The following is a 17,563-nucleotide window of genomic DNA, read 5'->3' as shown; positions in this document are numbered from 1 at the left end:
TCCCGGGGTCACACATCCATATTTTCGGTCTAATTGGGGGGCCTTAATTGCCGCTAGCTGTCAGAGAGTGGCCTGCCTTTCCCTGCGTACGGAATAACAAACGCCTGGGCGATGTGGCTCACACTTGTTTGTGTGTGACAGTTTACCGACCGTCCATAATGAACTCTTCCTATCAACCTGCGGACTAACTAAAGCGGCGCTATAAGCGGCTCGGCGCCCTGGTGGGGTAGAACTGCGGCTCACCCTCAGCTTACGGCCGAAGACTGTCACCCGGCCCCGAGTCTGCTCCTTCCGGAACCGCCACTCCACCAGGTTCTGCCCGCTTTCCCCGGGCAGAGACATGTTCCGCCGGGCCACCGTGGGATTGGCCGTGCCGGCCAGGATGTGCGGCTCCGTCTGGTAGTGTGTGTCCATACCGTTGGCGTAGATCACCCTCAGCGAGTTGTCATAACCCACCTGGTAGCTGTTCCTAAGCTGGTCTGCGGGGGGGGGGGGCACACACAGGAGAGGAGGAGTTAACAGCAGGTACGCATTCACTCCTCTTTTACCACAGAGGTTTTCTTTGTGCGAAACAGATGAGGAGAGATTTCCTGGCAGCCTTGCTAAAGGGCAAGGTGGAAGCGCAGAGAGCTCCTGGGCACGGAGCCAAGGTCGGCGTCTTTCTCATGCTCATGACAGGAGCCGCAAAACATGCACGGGGTAACAAAAGCTTACAGAGCTTTTTCTTCCCGTCGTCAAACCCGCCTTTGATGGGCGCCTCGCCTGGCAGCCCCGAATTCGCAGCGGCGATGTCGACACCTGAGGTGGCTTACAGCTAATCGGTGTTCCTCCCTCACCTTCCCCAGTCCCCAGCCACCCGCCTGATAGTTCCTCGCTCCGTTTTTGTCGCCCGTTATGAACTGCCAGCCTGTCCGATTGGTTGGGGTGGGGGGTGGGGGCGGCCGTTTAATTACCACCAAATTTCTGGCGCCTGGTTCTGGAAGGCTGGAAGACGCTTCCTATTGTCTGAGGCCATGTCGTGGAGCAAGGAATGAAATTGAGTTCACTGGCTGGGTTGGGGTGGGGGTCGGCGGGGGGGCATAGGTCAAAGTCACTGCTGCCGACTTTATTGAAACAGAAATGACTTTGACTTTGCTGGACGACGTGGGCATCAGCGAGGGAGGAACTGGGCACCCCAAATGTGCTCTGAGTGGACCTGCACCGGAGAGAATTTGGCTGCTGGCTGGAGTATGAATGGCTGTCAGCTGTTTCTCTAGCCCCTGTACATGCAATTTTGGGCATTTCCACTTGACTGAACAAGCAACCGGCCCCACCTTGAACCAGAGTATAGAAGGACTCGATGGAGGAAAGATTAGTTGTGATGCTGACGTCGTCGTCCCTGCCGGACGTTTCGATGTCCACCGTGACTGCCTTCTTCATCTCACTGTGGAGGCTGGTGACCACGCCGGTGGGGAAGGTGACGTTGGTTAGTCGGCCTTCTCCGTCATAGCTGGGGGACAGAAGTCACCGTTCATGGATATCAGAGCGACCAAAGGCCACAGCAGCCCAGGGACAGACAACCGAAAGACGATAAAGTAGGGGAAAAAAAACACAAAAAAGCTAGATCTCAGTGGTGGTTCTGTTGGATACCAACTCAGTTTTGGAGATAAGAAACACTGAACAGAAATGGGCCCTGGATCTGATTCCATCTCTTCAACTGCTGCTCTCACTCCTCTACTCAGAGGACGGACAACTTAGTGCTTTTGGCACAGGGACACTTCTTTGCAGCAAGCGCTCTGCCGTGGAACACGAGCCGCTTCACGCATGCAATACGACTTTATTTAACATCTTAGTACATGACAGCAAATGTGACGTTTTGGGATTTAGCCTCGTAATCTTTCTCACAGCCACAGGTTTACAATGGCTGCCATCAAGAAATATGCATCTGAACAGACATAAAGCTGACGTTTATATGCAGGTCTGTATATGTTGGTCAGGGTGCCTCTACTGAGTAACAGCACTGTGGGGCCACGTTCTACCCCTGAGCCCCTTTCAGCAGCTCGGCTGTCCGCCCCCCCAGCGCTGTCCCCGGAGATTTATTACAGTTCCTCTCTCTATCTGCTCTCTCCTCCCAATCCAGGACAGCCTCTCCTGCCTGGAGCATCACCACACCGGGCCTCTCACCTCCAGCAGCACTGTGAGGCAGCCTAACCTAGAGGGGCCCAGTCAGACCCCCTTTCTGGATGAGTTCCCCTATTGTTTCGAAAATTGCCACTACACGTGCGAAAAGAGCCATTCCAAGAAACATGGCAGCAAGGTGAACAGTCTGAAGTCTATAAGAAGCCCCCCCCCCCCCGAACTCACTCGTAGAAGGTGGTCCAGCCGATCTCAATGCTCTTGGTGGCCAACAGGCCACTGTTGCCATGGTAGGTGAACAGCACCAGCTCTTGTCCCTGGGCAGTGAGGGTCTTTAGCCCGCCGTTTGTCCCGATGGTGAGCCAGATCACCTGGTTGTCCGGGGAGACGATCCGCACGGGCATGCGGTTGGGGTCCCGGCGGATGCGCAGGGTGTTGCCGCTGCTGTCCGTCACCGCCGTGATGTCGTTCTCATTGCTGTAGCTGAAGTTGTACTTATAGTCGCCGGTGACCAGGCTGGTGGTGTACTGATGGGTGCCGTTGACGTCGAAGATGTAGAGCTCCTGGGAGGCGGGAGAGGCCACCTCATAGAAGTTCATGGAGTTGAGCTGCGGCCGGTTCCTGTAGATGGCGCGGATGCGGATGTTGCCCAGGTCGGCCACATAGAGCGTGCCGTCCGGGGACACAACCAGTGAGGACGGTGAGTTGAGCTTGGCGTCTTTGGCGTAGCCGTCTCCACTCTGGTAGCAGTCACAGTTGGCGTCGTTCTTGCAGTCGCACTCGGATGGGGCGCCCGCCAGGTGCGAGATCTCGCCATCCGTGGACACCTGGCGGATGCGGTTGATCTTCTTCTCGTCCGTCTCAGCGATGTAGAGCACACCGCTGTAAGAGATGGCGATGGCGCAGGCGGACTCCAGCGTGGCCTGCACGGCCCGCTTGCCCATGGAGTACTCCACACCGGGCACCTGGCAGTGCATGGGCCGGCCGGCCACGATGTGCACCTGCCGGTTCTCCGTGATCTGCAACACCACGTTGTTGTCCAGCACATAGATGGAGTTGTCCATGGGGTTGATGGCCAGGTCCGTGGGCCACTCCAAACGCACCTGCGACACAAGCATGGTGAGCACTCGCCGTCGGAAGCCCCCATATCCCCTCCCCTCCCCCACCCCGCGCGGCTGCCTGACACTGATGAAGAGGGATGCTTCCCCATGATGGTGGAATACGCTTCACTCTGATTCGATTTGCCTGCCTTCATGCCATTCATCTCCTGACCGGGTCCTCGTCTCTGGCTCTACATTAAAACCACAACCAAAATAAATGTGAAAGCAGCCATAAGAATCCTGGGGTGCTTTGGACTAACGGAGACCTCCTTTATTTTGTCTGCCACATCCGTTACATCGCTGCCTCGTAAATCTTACCTCTGTGCAGTGGGGGCTAATTACCTCCCCAGTGATTAGGGACAGTGGCTTGTTTTAACCAACGGCCCAAAGGTTCTAAAAGGGTCACAGTTTGAGAGGCGATGCACTAACCGGCGAGAAAAAGCCCGATTAGTCGGCAAAGTCAGCATGTGATTTTGAAACTACACAGTATGTTGTAATGTTAAAACGCCAGGGAGCTAAGCTGCACGACTGGCACAGGCACGCTACATTTAAGGCACAGGACACCATTTTTTACAGTCGATTTGCGTTGATTGTTTTCCTTCGCTTATGGCCCGGTGTTTCACGGAGCCGTATTTGTGCCGGAGCGGGGTGAGGTCAGAGACGCGCGGTTCACCTGTCATCTTGAGTGATTAATGGGTCACATCACTATTCACCAGTGGTGCCTGACAGGGTTTGTTGCTGCAAAGGAGCTGCCACCAGGGGGAGCTGTCACCCTTTCAGGTACTTCTGTCTTAAACAGACTCTGTGGATACAAAAAAATATCCAAAAAACAGACAAAGGACTATGAGTCCCGAGGCTCACCTGACGGATGTGCATGCTGGTGTCACAGGTCAAAGGTCGGGCAGAGGTGAGGTCATTGGATCCCAGCAGGGTGGAGATGATGCCATTTTGGTCCACCCTTCTGATCATCGTCCCGTCGACAAAGTATATAATTCCATTTTTGTCCACGGCGATACCTGGGGGTGGGGGTTGGGACCGTCAGAATCCACACCGCGCTGGTTTCTGAGAAGAAACGCTTTCAGAATCAACATCTGGCTCCCTGGCACAGGAGGATCCCGCGGGTCGGCATGCGCAAGAAGCTACGATCGCTTTCAGACCATCTCCTAACCCGAGGTGTTAAAGAAGCGTGATAAGGTTTACACTTAAAAGGATCCTATTCCAGAAGTAATTAAAGAGCAGGGGGACCTTTCCACATACTCACGGCAGCTTTCGCTGTTTTACATATGACAGAGAGGCGAGCGGCAGGTTTCCATGGATACAGGCCCAGGTAAAATGCCAAACCATGGCTGACTTTGGGGCCGAACGCTTCCGAGAGCCAGGGAGGGGGCTGCTGGCTGGCGCTCTGGGAAGGGCGACCCACAGCCCGCGGTGACGGGCCTGTTTACGCGGCGCTGGGCTCGACGCCCCGCAGAGAGGCTCCGCCTCCCTCAGGCTCAGGTTAAACTGGAAACAGGCAGATTGGCAGGGTGGCCCCCTGACCCGTCGGAGGCTGCAGAGGGGCTCGCGTGAGTTACGGTCTCCGCTGAAGCGCACGCGTGTGGCTAATGGGCGGCTGGACCGGCACAGAGGGATAATGATGAATTCTAGAGGGCTGGCTTTTCGACAGTTTCTGGAAAAACGGACGGATAAAAAGTGTCATTCTCGAGCCCACAGTCCACTGGCCATCTGGGGGGGTGGGGGGAGATCTCAGCCATCTGGTGCTGACATGTAGTCCGCACTCTCTCTCTCTTCCTCACAGTCTCTCTCTCTGCTCGCCACAGCGACTCTCTCCATGTTGATCCAACTCCCAGAAAGTGCCGTTTCAGAGAGCAGGAAGTGACCTCTTTTTTTAAGGGAATCGGAAGTTCCCGGGGCCCAAATGGACACGGGGCCAGCGCTGCCCGCCCAATCACCCTGTCCCCAAACCCCCCCCCCCATCCCTCCCCCTGGGCTCAGCGAGGTGTATCACAGACATGCCGCAGGGTCTGACCGGGCCTGTGTCTACTGTTTCTGAGGTGGTCTTCTGGTTTTCCACTGTTCCAGATGCCGATTCTGTGGTTCCAGGATATTAGCTCCAACTGCTTAAACTCTGCATGGCGTCCGACGCGCCCGGAAACTGCTGTGCACATTAATTATGGGTTGTTGCCTTAGACTCCAAAGGTCAAACCCCACATTACGCGGTCAGAGGTGACTGAAGGGGACACTAAATCTTGGGATGCTGCAGAGTTCGACGCGAGGCGGTAGGAGCCAGGAGCTGTGGCCCCTGCTATTTAATTTGGCTTTATTCATCCCCCCAATAAACAGACCTTTATATCTAAGTGATCAACTTAGTCCCCCCAATATGAAACTGCCATTTGTTTGATGCTTTTAAACAGTTTGAAATGGGTTTGTTTTTTTTTGGATGTGGGAGGGAGAAGCAGAGGCACGTAACATATATATTGTGTACATATATAGTGTCTGTACATACTTTATTATCCGATTCAACTGTATGCTTCAGAATCTTTTTAATTGTAAATATACTGTGCATCTGCTGACGCGTTTCAAACTATATCTCATTGTACTTACAAGGACAATAAAGCATATATCTATCTATCCATCCATCCATCCACCCACCTATCTACCTATCTATCTATCTGTCTGTCTGTCTGTCTATTGAGGTGACGCTGTGGTTTGGTGTGTGAAATTACAGGCACTGAATGGACAGCCCTGGGGTCCTACCTTTGGGCCCCATGAGCAGGGCTTCGGTGGCCTTGCCGCCATCGCCGCAGCGCGCCTCGTCGAAGGGCAGGCAGTGCTCGCCGGTGCCCGCCACCACCTCGCTGTTCTGCAGCAGGTCCTTCACTCCCATCAGCAGCTTGGGCCGGTATATCCGCCGCGAGTTGGTGTCAGAGACGTACAGCTGGCCCGTCACGGGGTCTGTGGCCAGGTAGTACCTGTGGGCAGGGTTGTTGCTGGGGGATGGGGGGGGACCGTCAGTGTCATCCCAGAAAGAAATAATAACTCCTGACTAGCTCACACCTCCCCCCACCCGCACTGCCTGTCCCAGAACGACGTGTGACAAACAAACAAAAAAAAGGAAAAGAAGGGGGAAAAAATGCATGAATACACGATGAAGACCACAGAGTAATGATGAGCGACACAACCCTCAGCGGGCGATGGGAGTCCCTCATCAGGACAGTAGAAAAAGCGAAGATAAGAGGCCGCAGTGTGACAGGGCATTAAAGATGTCCTCCGACATGTCACACGCTGGCCACCAGCGCCGCCTTGGTGGGACTGCGTCGCGATCGGTGTAAAAGGGAGCCACAAATAACAGTCACATCAGCGAGGATCCCTTACCTATTACGACGGCTCATTAGCTCCTTATTTATTATTGTTATTTTAGCAGAAAAAGCAGATGGCGAGAACGGCGAGCGTGAAAAAAGAATAAAATAAGGTGAGCGGAACGTGACGGGTGTGCAGACGGGGCTAAGCGGCTGTCACGGAACGGCCCAGGATAAGCAGTCATCATTAGGGAAGCAGGGGGGTGGGGGTCGACGGGGCTGGACGGCGAGGGGGCCCTAGGCAGGCAGATCAGGCCGTAGTGACCCCCGGGCCACACGCGCAGACGGAGCAGGGTGACAGCCACGCCACCGCGGCCGCATGCATCCCAGTGACGCCGCGTTAGGCATTCAGCAGCCATGGAGCTCCAGTGCAGAAGCTCGCTCCGCTCTATTGATAATTCATTACAATTAATATCGCATGAGGAATTATCTCCACAGCCAACGCCTTAGGAAAATGAGCCCAAGCAGCTTTCTAAAAATACATTCCTCCCTGACACCTACACTCACACCGCCAAGTGATTGGTTAATTTTTCTTAATCCGTGGGGGGGGGGGTGGGGGTGCTATGGGGAACTCTTTGAGCTCTGGGGGCAGGCAGGCCTGCCGCAAGACGGACATTCCCTGGTGACACAGCCTGGGCCTCAGCAACACTCACAAAAAGAAAGACACCCTCCCTCCTCCCATTAAAACACCCCCTTTCCAAAAAAAGCCAATCAGTTGGGCAGGGCTGCTGCACATCAGGCTGCCGTAGCGGGGGGGGGGGGGATGAGGGGGCACGCGATGAAGACCTTTGATTAGATCGCTCCCCTGTCGCGTGACCAACATGTCCGCTTCACCCTGACAGCTTCCCACGGCCAATTAAACCAAAAACACTGTCCTGAAATAACAGCACTGTTACCACCACTAATGAAAATAATGATATGGAATGTAATCATTTTGAACTAATAATCCATCATAATTACCAGTTAAATCGAAAATGGAACATGATGGGAAAATAGCGAGAACTATTTTCACAAAAATGTCACCATTACAGCACATTTTTTTTTTTTTTTAACAGAATATCTGTAGAATTTTGCTAAAAAATGTAATCTGTTAAATTACAGACTGTTGGGTTGTAATGCATTACCAATTACATCAATTTATTCTGGGACCCTAAGGGATTCTGCCCATTTGTTAACATTTTGACAGATTGACCAAACTGATTGTAAAAATGATGACTGATTTACTGTCAGGCCAGATTCTAGGCGAACGTGGCCCTACGGTAATCAATTCTGGAAAAGTAATGGATGCTATTGAATTTCGCTGAATGCTGAGGTTACCTGGTAGATGAATGAGACATTTTTGTAAGGGGAAACCACAGTAAATACTGACCCCACTTAACAGACACTGAAGGCTCAGATACACACATGCGGTTCTTACCTATGCCTGAAATCTTTATTTCTTACCGGAGAAGAAGTTGAGAGAGGGAGAGAAAGAAGACACGTTTTAGTGTAAAGTTTAAAGATGTGTGGACAAAACGATGAAGGAGGCCGTTAGCAAAGATGTTCCCTTTAGTCCCAGAGCAGCTGAGAATTATTTCAGCAATAATTTTTTGCTGGAGAATTTTACACCCGGGAGATGACTGCCATGTTAGATCACAGCTTCCACTAAGGTTAACAGGCTCATAATAGCTTATTGATTATGTCAGAGACAATAAGTATATACTTCTAAATCACTTTTTTAACATGCGTGCAGAATGCTGGCCGTCTTAGTGCAGGAATGGCCGCCTAATCTCTATACGATGTGTACATCAGAAGGGGACGGTTTTGCTGTCTAGGTCACAGTGTTTCCTAAGTAATACTCAGCAGACGAGCGGGTGACCATCCCCGCGTCGCTTCCAGATAAATACAGTGTAAAGCAGGGATGGCCAACCTCATCCGCAGAGGGCCAGGATGTATGCAGGGTTTTGGGATAATCTTTAGCTCAGCTGTACAAACACAGGTATTGCCAATCAGTCCTGTAATTAGTAATCTAATTAGGGAGTTTCCAGCGAAAACCCACACACACAGCGGCCCTTTCTGGATACGATTGCCCACCCCTGGTGTAAAGGCTAAATGACACAGCGCCCTTATTTTCCGCTGTTTAGTTTATCACCTATTTCTTCAGCTGTCTACTCTGACCAGAGTTCAGAGTTGATTTAATAGGCCATTTAAAAATCACTCTGGATCAGATGGACTGTATGCATGTAGTCTAGGAAAGATATTTAGCTCTGGATATGCACACTAGCATATCTATGTAATAATAATTATAATAATAATAATAATAATAATAATGCACTATGTTGTTATAAATAGGTGGCTCTATAATTTAAACCGCATAAATATTATTTGAATTAAACTCCAAGAAAGATGCACATTGTACTGAAATCACATTTAATAAGCTGGCTGTGTGAAAGTCAGTTAGGTATGTAAGAAATGTATTTTTGATCCCAGTCTTTGACGGGACGGCCATTTCCTGCCACGGTCCCCGTGCCGTCGGCCCAGATGTGCGGCCCCCTGCACTCCACCGCCGCTTTGAAGTGGACCAACTCCTCTCCGGGTAGCCGGCGGGGCCCACGGGGACAGCTGGCAAACAGGACCGGCGGCCTTTTGATGTGGCCAAGATGCATGCGACTGTCTGGGCCGTCCGCCGGACACAGCCCGTCGGGACATCAGAGGCGGGACACACCATGCGTATCCGGCAGAGCAAACCAAATGCATCAGAGGGGGAGGCCAAGCTGAGCCTGGGCGGTGGCCCCCCAGCACGGGGCCTACCTCAGCTCCATGACGCTGGTGACGTTCCCTGAGGGGAAGATGCGGCGGATGTAGTTGAAGTCGCCCACGAAGAGGCTGCCGTCGCCGCTGGAGGCCAGGGCCACAGGAGCCAGCAGCTTGTTCCCGTCCGCTTGGCCGTTGCAGCTGGGGCAGGAGATGCTGCGGCGGCGGCCATTGCCCATGATGGTGCTGATCACGGCGGGCTGCTGGGAAATGAACTGGTTCTCGCCGTCGCCCTTGTAGAGGATGCCTGCAGGGTGGCAAACGGCCGATTTCAGCTGCATCGCTGTGGCGGGAAGGCCCTCAGGCTGCACCCGCACGATTCTAATTCCCAGCGTGAGACAGAGGCAGACTTAGTAACATCTATTTCCGAAAGCTGAGGAAAACTTAATTTTGACACCAGTAGAAGTACAAGCTCATCTCAGACTAATTTCAGTTTGATATCGCAGCCTTGGCCGCATTCTGAGTGCGCAGGAACGTGACTGAAATGCTGCAAGACTGAATCAATTTAAACACCATGGTTCTTTTTTCAATCAGTAGTATTAATAATGCTAATTTATTCGTTTTTCCTTTTAAAGAGTTTATCTTGCATAGCAAAGTCATACTTTAAAATCGATAAGCCCTTTTACAATGGGTAATTGTTTTCATATTTACACTGCTGAGTGAATCCTTTAAAAACTGACAGAACATACATTTCACTGCAGGATTTACTTGTAATCTGAATATCAGGGTATTTAAAAATATGAAAAGTTGTTTTATGTCCTGGATTTTAACCATCTAAAAAACAATAGAAGCCATAGCAATTCTAATAAGTTAAACATTCGTTCATGGTAGCAGGCTGACGGTAGTAGCAGTTATATTTAAATGACGTTTAATTTTTAAATATGCTTACATGAAGCTTTACGTGAAAGCTAACGCAGGACACGCTGAGCATTACTAAAGTGTGAACACAAAGCGAGAGCCGCTGTGTTTCCGAGTCGGCTGTGGCTGCGGAGACGGCCGCCTCACTGCGATCACAGCCAGCGCCACCTTCCAGGGTGAATGGGGCACACTGGGGCGCTTCCGCTCCCAGGAGGGCATGCGCTCTTATCCTCAAGACCACGGAAACAAACGTGTAGGCTACTGTGAACGATGTAACATCAAGCCGCTCGAGCGTGTTAACATTCTTTACGTCTCCAGTCCGCAGGAGTCGCTTCGAATAACTTGCGCAGCAGAATAATAATCTAATGTTTTTACTTATCACATTCATAGAATGGGATTCCCGCAGTGATCTACAGACCTTATTTGTTCAAAGTGACCCACTAATACGTTCAGAAAGCCGGATGATATACAGGCTAAACAAACGAAAGAAACCTTTTCGGTGGGTCCCGAGCTCGCAACCTTAGGGCCGCGACTTCGCTCTATGAATTAATAGGCCGGAGTTTCTGCGACAATCATGTGTCACGGAGTCCCAAATCAAATTAACTCGCATCCCCCGCATAATCCGAGCTGCGACCTCCTCGCTTTCACGGGGGCCGCCGGCTGCCGCGAGCCACGGGTTTTCGGAGGGACGGCGAGCGCGAGCAAGCGAGAGAGGCACGCGCCCTGAACACAGCCCGCTCGAGGACACGGTGACAGGACTTCACTACATCATAAATAACTAATTAAAAGGGTGTACTTTCCCGCAAATCCATAACACGCATTTTTATTGCTAATTCCTGGCGTCGGGCTGTTTATGGCTTTGGTTTTGCTTATCTCCCGAAGCACACACAACAATCCAGAAATGGCGAGGAAAAAAAGTGGCGTGCGAGTGAACAATGGGAGCGATAAGGCGACTGATGCCTGTTCTTACTCAGGTGTCGATAAGCTGCATCACCACGATCGAAGAGGCCCACAGGCGCAAACCTGCGGTGCCTTTTAGTAATTCAGAACAAAAACAGCATAATGTTAAAATTGCATTTGTAATTATATCTAGGCTCAAGTGTAATTATCAATTACAGAAAAATCGCTGTCTTATTATCCAGATAATTCAGAGCTGTTGGTAAGTGTGGTGGATACTATTTTTTGTAATTTCTTTATAATGATCTAGACATGATTTCGAATGTGTGAGCTTTTCTTTAAAAATAATAATTTCACATTTACATCACATTAATTCTGTTTTTATCCCTTTGAGTTGGAGGCAATACGGCATAATATTAATATACAATATGGGACGTGTGTGTACACACGTATTCTTTCTATATTTATTTATGTATTCCGGTAGATTCCGCTAAAAAATCGAACGCAGGAACAGAAAAAAACAGCATCCGAACGTGTCTCACTTTTCCCCCACAGAGGGAAACTGTGAATAAAAATGAAAGCTTAAATTTCAGCTGCGCAGCTCTAAGATATAAAAAATCTATTCTTCCAATAAACATTCATTTTAGGCAAAACTAAGAAACGAATGACTGACAACTAAATAATTATTAAATATTAAATTGCATATTTAATAAGCATAATGATAATTATTTTTTTTGTCACAATAAAAACATATATGTTTCTACGCCTTTAAGTTACAGCTAAAAGCTAAAAAGAATTTTAATAATTAAGCTTAAATGAAACATTAAAAATATAGTATTAGTAATGTAAACCATAAAATACAAACTGTAAACAAGAGAAACCATTTACAGCATAAATAGCATATGTTCAACTTTTTTTTCAAAATAATTTTCCACATCAGTCCACTGGTTTGCACAGAAATTAGAGCCTCTGTACAATTTGATTATTTTTCACTGGTGTGGAAATAATTGTTTTTATTTTCTTTTTTGTGCAAAAACGCCAGAGACAGAATATTTCACAAATGACAGCGCTCACAACAGCCGTCACCCAAAAACCCCAAAAACAGCCTGACAGTCACAGGCAGCGGCAGATGGTACCTTAGCGCATTCATTTTTTAGCACACCTACGAAAAACAGGCATTTTTTTTTTGGTATCTGGGTCGCGGCGGCGGCCTTGCGAGCCATTGTCACCCCCTCCGATGACCGTCCCCTTCGCGGGGCGGTCCGAACAGCCAAAGTCATTACAGATAAACACTAAAGTACCACCGCAAAAAGGAAGTTTTTTTTTTTTTTTTTGGGTGGGGCGGGAGTGGGGGTAGGGGCATCAAAGAGGGGACTTCAAAGGACAGCTACATGCTGAGAGTGTTAAATTATTCACACTGAGCAACATGTTGGTATCTGAGACGCTAACTCCGTGCTAATTACTACCTAGATCAATGGCGGCACCGACGCCAGCAAACCTGCCCTATCACCTTATCCCCCTCCACTTCCTGTGCGACACCCCCCGCCTTGTCCGATCGATTCTCTGTTTGTGGGTGTCTTCCATCTGATGGGTGGGGCGGGGGTGCGCTACCGTGTCCAGCCCGTGTTGGGGAGTACGCCAGCGCAACGAGAGTGAAGCGACAGCAGCGCGGGGTGCCGGGACGGGACAGCGCACCCCTTCACGTGTCACTGGGGGAGGTGTCTGTTTGAAGGGGGAGGGAGCTGCCATTTTGGAGCTGAGATAGTGTGCAGGGGAGGAATTTAAATAAAGCAAAGATGGCGGAAAGGAAGAGGCTCACCGACTCAGCAGGCGTCTTGCGCCTGTGGGATTCCCTCCTGCTCCTGCGGGCTGTAGCTGGTGTGCTGGCCCGGCACGGGCGGCAGACCAGGGGGTCATGTGACCCTACAAGAGCGTCGATATGCGTGTGCCGCTGTTGTGGGGTGACAGTGAGGCCCGCTTCCCCCTGCACACCCCCCCCCCCTTTCCCTTATCATACCTAACGTTGCTCTAAGTACATCTGCCATAAATATTTCATGAAATAGCGAGCACTTTCTTAAATCTGATTTAAATAATGAACAAACACTCCCCCCTGGGGGCCCCAGTAAAAAGCCGGAACTGGAGTTTGAAGGAGCCTCACGCAAATATCGAATCCCCCCCCCTCCCCCACCACCCTGAAGTCTCGGATAATCTCTGGGACGCAGGACGCAGCAGCCCGGTGTCTGCTAACTGCACCTTTTCCACCGCAAAGGAGGATGGGGAGGGAATGAAAGGAACGCAGGCATGGAGGGGGCTTGAGGGGTCGGGCGGGGAAAAGCCGGCAGATCGGGGCCCCTTCACAGGCCCGGCTCTCAGGGACTCCGCTTGGGGCGTCTGGGGACACCTGCTGCGTTTGTCATTATCGGGGCCTTCCGCCAATGGCACGCTGTCTCTGAGCCCCTCTGATAAGGGGACATGAAAGGAGGGGGGCGCGGGGCGGGGGCTGGCCTGACATCAGAATGCTTGGGAGGAGTTCAGCTGCATGGTGGGGTGGGGGGGGGGGGGTTGACCCTTATCCTGCTGGATACTGAGATCCTGGTTCTGGGAGGACTCAGCTGAAGGTCTGACATGAGACCGGCCGCCCCTGGTGGGTGATAGGCGGGAAGACAGCTGCTTTTCCCTGCCCTGGCGCCCCCTGGAGGACAGCAGGTGTGTCACATGAGGCTGGCACCGACCACAAGCTTGGCATCTACTCCAAGGGAGGGATGACGGGGGAAAAAAAAAACCCACCAGGAGGCCTGCTGGCAAAGATCACGGAACGCGTGTCCATTTGCCCCAGCCAAAGGACAGAGAGCTGGGATCAGGTGACGGCTCTCCGATGAAGGTCATGTGATGCAAATGAACAGGTGCTCATTAGCATACAAACGAGCGAGCCAGCCGGCCGCTGCCGTGGGCCTGACGATGATGCCACCGACCTGCGCCGGTCCCGTGACGGCGGTCCCCGAACGCGGGCACTCCCGTAAACCCGGCACGGCACACGGCCGCCAGCCAGCGAGCGGCTCCCACCATTAACGCACCCACAGAGGGAATCTTCACGGCTGGCTTTTTAGGTCAGCTCTGCAGCGCTCTCACCGCGCTCTCACCGCGCTCTCATCGCGCGCTCACCATAATTACCATGACATTAACCCTATCAGCCACTCATTCATTCCAATTTCCTATTTCGCCTTTTTCCCACGGGGGCCCCGGTTTGATGTATCCGGTGAATTTCAAATCGTATTTGGATTTTTCTTTTTTTAACAGATAACATAAAATGACCCAGATATTAATAATAAAATTAATAACTTTATTTTATGGGCAGGATTTCAGTGTTCCTAATGAAAACTTTTTCACTACTATACATATGGTAGAAAATACATTATGATAAAATGATAAAATATATATAGAAAGGAAATATATATTCAGCCCTGCGGTCCTGGGTCCGAGCGGGAGAGAGCAGCAGGGAGCTGGCAGTGAGGAGCGATTACCGTGTTACGCACAGCCTGCTGGGACACTGCAGGCTGAGGGATGGACCTGCTCTGAGGGCCGCAGATGTCACTGAGGTGTAGCTCCGTGAGAGTTATTTATTGTGGGGGGGGGGGGGGGGGGTGCTCTGGAGATTAAAGGATCCCAAAATCCCGGAGACAACTGGCACTAAGCCGGGGAGGTCCGGGTGTGGGGTGGGGGGGGTTTACTGCTTGAGGACCTCCGTGGCTGACCGCGCAGATTTATGTCTCTGTTAGATCGGTCAGGTTGCGGCTTCTAGAGGAAAAGTAGAACAGAAAGGGGGGGAGGGCGGGTCACGTGACGGACATGTCGCGGATCCCACCAATCGGCACGTGCAGAACAGCCCCCCGCATACCCACGGAAACCGAATTCCTCGGAAGCTGCCGATTAGGATATTTCCGGGCTTCAGTCAGGGGCTTCTGCTGCTGTCACCGGTCACTGGTGCTGTCACCCATTACCAATCCGTTTGTACCGCCTCACACGGTCTGTCATTAAGCACCAATCATTTTGTTTATTCAATTAGACACCCGTGGCTTTGAGGAGCCCCCACCTGTCACAATCCCGTCACAGTGGCGTCCTGAACGCAGTGTTCCCGTGGCAACTGGCTGTCCACAGCTTGCAGGTGGCCAGTCTGCTGACACCCTCTCTACACACTGCACATGACGTACTGTGATCATGGTGCAGTGAGCGTTACGGCACGCCCCATTCTGTCAGCCGCTCAGCATTCAATTATTAATGCTTATTCATTCAATAAAGATGAAATATGCCTGCAGACCACATTTTTCTTACCATCTTATTTTTAAATCCGGTATAGACATCGGTGCCGTTTGTCACTTCCGCTGGTGTTTTTATTGCTGTTATTATAATTTTAATCAAGATTAATATGTGCGAGCGCGCCGCTCACCGTTCTGCACGTCCAGCATGTGGTGGTTGTCCAGTGTCCACCCTCCCATGCTGGAGGCGTCCAGTTCGTAGCCCTGCAGGACGGCCGTCCGCTTCTCCCAGAGGATCAGATCCAGGCAGGACTCGTACTCGAAGCCGACCGACACTGCAATGGCACGGGAGGGGGGGGTGAGGTGCCTGTGTGTTTACCCCATTGAGACTCTGCATGCCGACACAGGGGTGACTTTGCCCCCCCCCCCCCTTTCGCTGGCGGCGATTCGTTTTTTAAAAGCGCGTCCGTTTGCAGACGCCAGCATTAGGAGGACGGCCCGACGCGCCAGGACAATCAATATCCTCGCTGGGATTCGGCGGGATTGAGAATTCCTCGTGTAAGGCATCCGGAAATAACACGGTGCAAAGGCCACGTGAAGAGCTACGCGCTCACCTTGCCTGAAGAAGAGGCCCGCTTCCAATCAGCACACAATCTGCCATCTTAAAAAGCTGCTTTCCACAGCTATTTTCCCCTTCCGGGTGGGAGTGAGTAAAAAGGACCCCAACCTTGCGGCCCTCATGCTCGCCTACTCCGCGTTTATTTTAAAGGGGGGAGCACACAGGCATTGTCTTCCTGACGACCCCCCGAGTAAAAATACCACCTTAGGCTGTCTACTGTCAGAAACGTTTAGCCGAGACAACCTTGGGTTAGGAGCGAAACGGCCGTCAGATTGCTGAACCGGGTGCATTGCATTCTGGGAAAAATGTAGGGGTCGGAATTAGTGAGAGTGCTCTGTCAGCGTGGGGACGGGGGCCATGAAGATATGGGAACAAACAGAGCCGACTGCTCCTCGCTGAGGCCCATTAGCGTCGCGGGCTGCCAGCAGCGACTCGCAAGGCGTCAAGAATAGGCCGTTTGGGGGGGGTGGGGGGCTTCAAGAAAATACCCACAAGCCACCTCTCTGACAGCTCTGAATGTGTGTCCAGCTAACCTGCATGGCGTAACGGTACAAACCGAGAGAAGCATCAGCTTGTACAGTATCCGTCTCTCTCTCCTTCTGTACTAATTACTGGCTGGGTTTGTTTACCCGTCTCTGCATAGGACCTGACTGATGACATTTTCTTGCACCTCCTGCTCCTGTCTGCTCCTAACCTGAAAGTCACTCTGGACATAAGCATCTGCCCAATGAATTATAAGAAAAATACATGCAAATATATTATAATTCTGGGGTTTTTCTGGCTGGCACCTGTGCTCGTGGCCGCCTGGGAGGACTGCGGGACGACACGGGGACTCACCCACGGCCTCCGACAGGCCGTAGACCTTCTGGTTGTAAGCATCAGTCTTGTCCCAGATGTACGTGTAGGACAGATTGGGGGAGGCGGGAAACCACTTCTGGAAAAGCCTGCCCACCACAGCCACCAGCAGATGCACCTTCATCAGGTTGAAGGGGATGGTGGCCTGGGTCATGGTCACCTTCAGGACGGCCTTGTAGCCCGCCGCCCGTGAGCTCAGGTAGAAGAGGTGGAGGTCACTTCCCGGGATGGCCGTCTCCTCCTGCAGGACCTGTCCACAAGACACGGGAAGGTGATTCAGGCTGGAGTAGTGACCGCCCACAGAGCACAGGGAAATCAGCATCTGAACCCCCCCCAGCTCACATCAGTGTGACACACCTGGGGGCCCCTGCTCTAATTTACATTATTTCAGTGTGAAAATTAAATAAAATAAGCCGTGTACCATGGCTCTTAATGCCAGGGAATATTACCATGCCTCCAACACACATATTTAAATATAAATAATGTCCCACAGACATCAGTCTCTCATTTTCTCTTTCAAAGAAAAAAGAATATACAAATATATATTTAAAACAGCAAATGTATATTAGTTTTCCAATGGAGTTTTGGGCTAGAGTTTTGGACAGGCGACGCACTTGAGGCGGCACCCCCCGATGGCACATCCCTGCCGGCGGGTGACGTGCCAGGGATGGCACACCCCCACTGATAGGCGACACACTCGGGACAGCACACACT

The 17,563-nt window shown here is 51.4% G+C and overlaps 1 protein-coding gene across 1 annotated transcript in view; it reads right to left on the bottom strand.

Annotated features, from left to right (window-relative positions):
* The window catches only part of LOC111845786 (teneurin-3-like), a 301,519-nt gene that overhangs the window by 9,947 nt on the left and 274,009 nt on the right, over positions 1 to 17,563 (bottom strand). Inside the window, exons 30-38 of the mRNA XM_072707755.1 lie at positions 16,832 to 17,099; positions 15,567 to 15,710; positions 9,365 to 9,614; positions 7,992 to 8,012; positions 5,973 to 6,205; positions 4,077 to 4,231; positions 2,344 to 3,218; positions 1,314 to 1,489; positions 244 to 479 (exon numbers count right to left, since the gene is read on the bottom strand). Coding sequence (XP_072563856.1) covers positions 244 to 479; positions 1,314 to 1,489; positions 2,344 to 3,218; positions 4,077 to 4,231; positions 5,973 to 6,205; positions 7,992 to 8,012; positions 9,365 to 9,614; positions 15,567 to 15,710; positions 16,832 to 17,099 — 2,358 coding nt within the window. The remainder of the gene's footprint in view (positions 1 to 243; positions 480 to 1,313; positions 1,490 to 2,343; positions 3,219 to 4,076; positions 4,232 to 5,972; positions 6,206 to 7,991; positions 8,013 to 9,364; positions 9,615 to 15,566; positions 15,711 to 16,831; positions 17,100 to 17,563) is intronic.

The sequence above is a fragment of the Paramormyrops kingsleyae genome, chromosome 25 (assembly GCF_048594095.1).
Source record: "Paramormyrops kingsleyae isolate MSU_618 chromosome 25, PKINGS_0.4, whole genome shotgun sequence".
NCBI lineage: Eukaryota > Metazoa > Chordata > Actinopteri > Osteoglossiformes > Mormyridae > Paramormyrops > Paramormyrops kingsleyae.
Note: the sequence above shows the minus strand (reverse complement) of the source record. Positions and strands in the feature narration are given on the sequence as shown.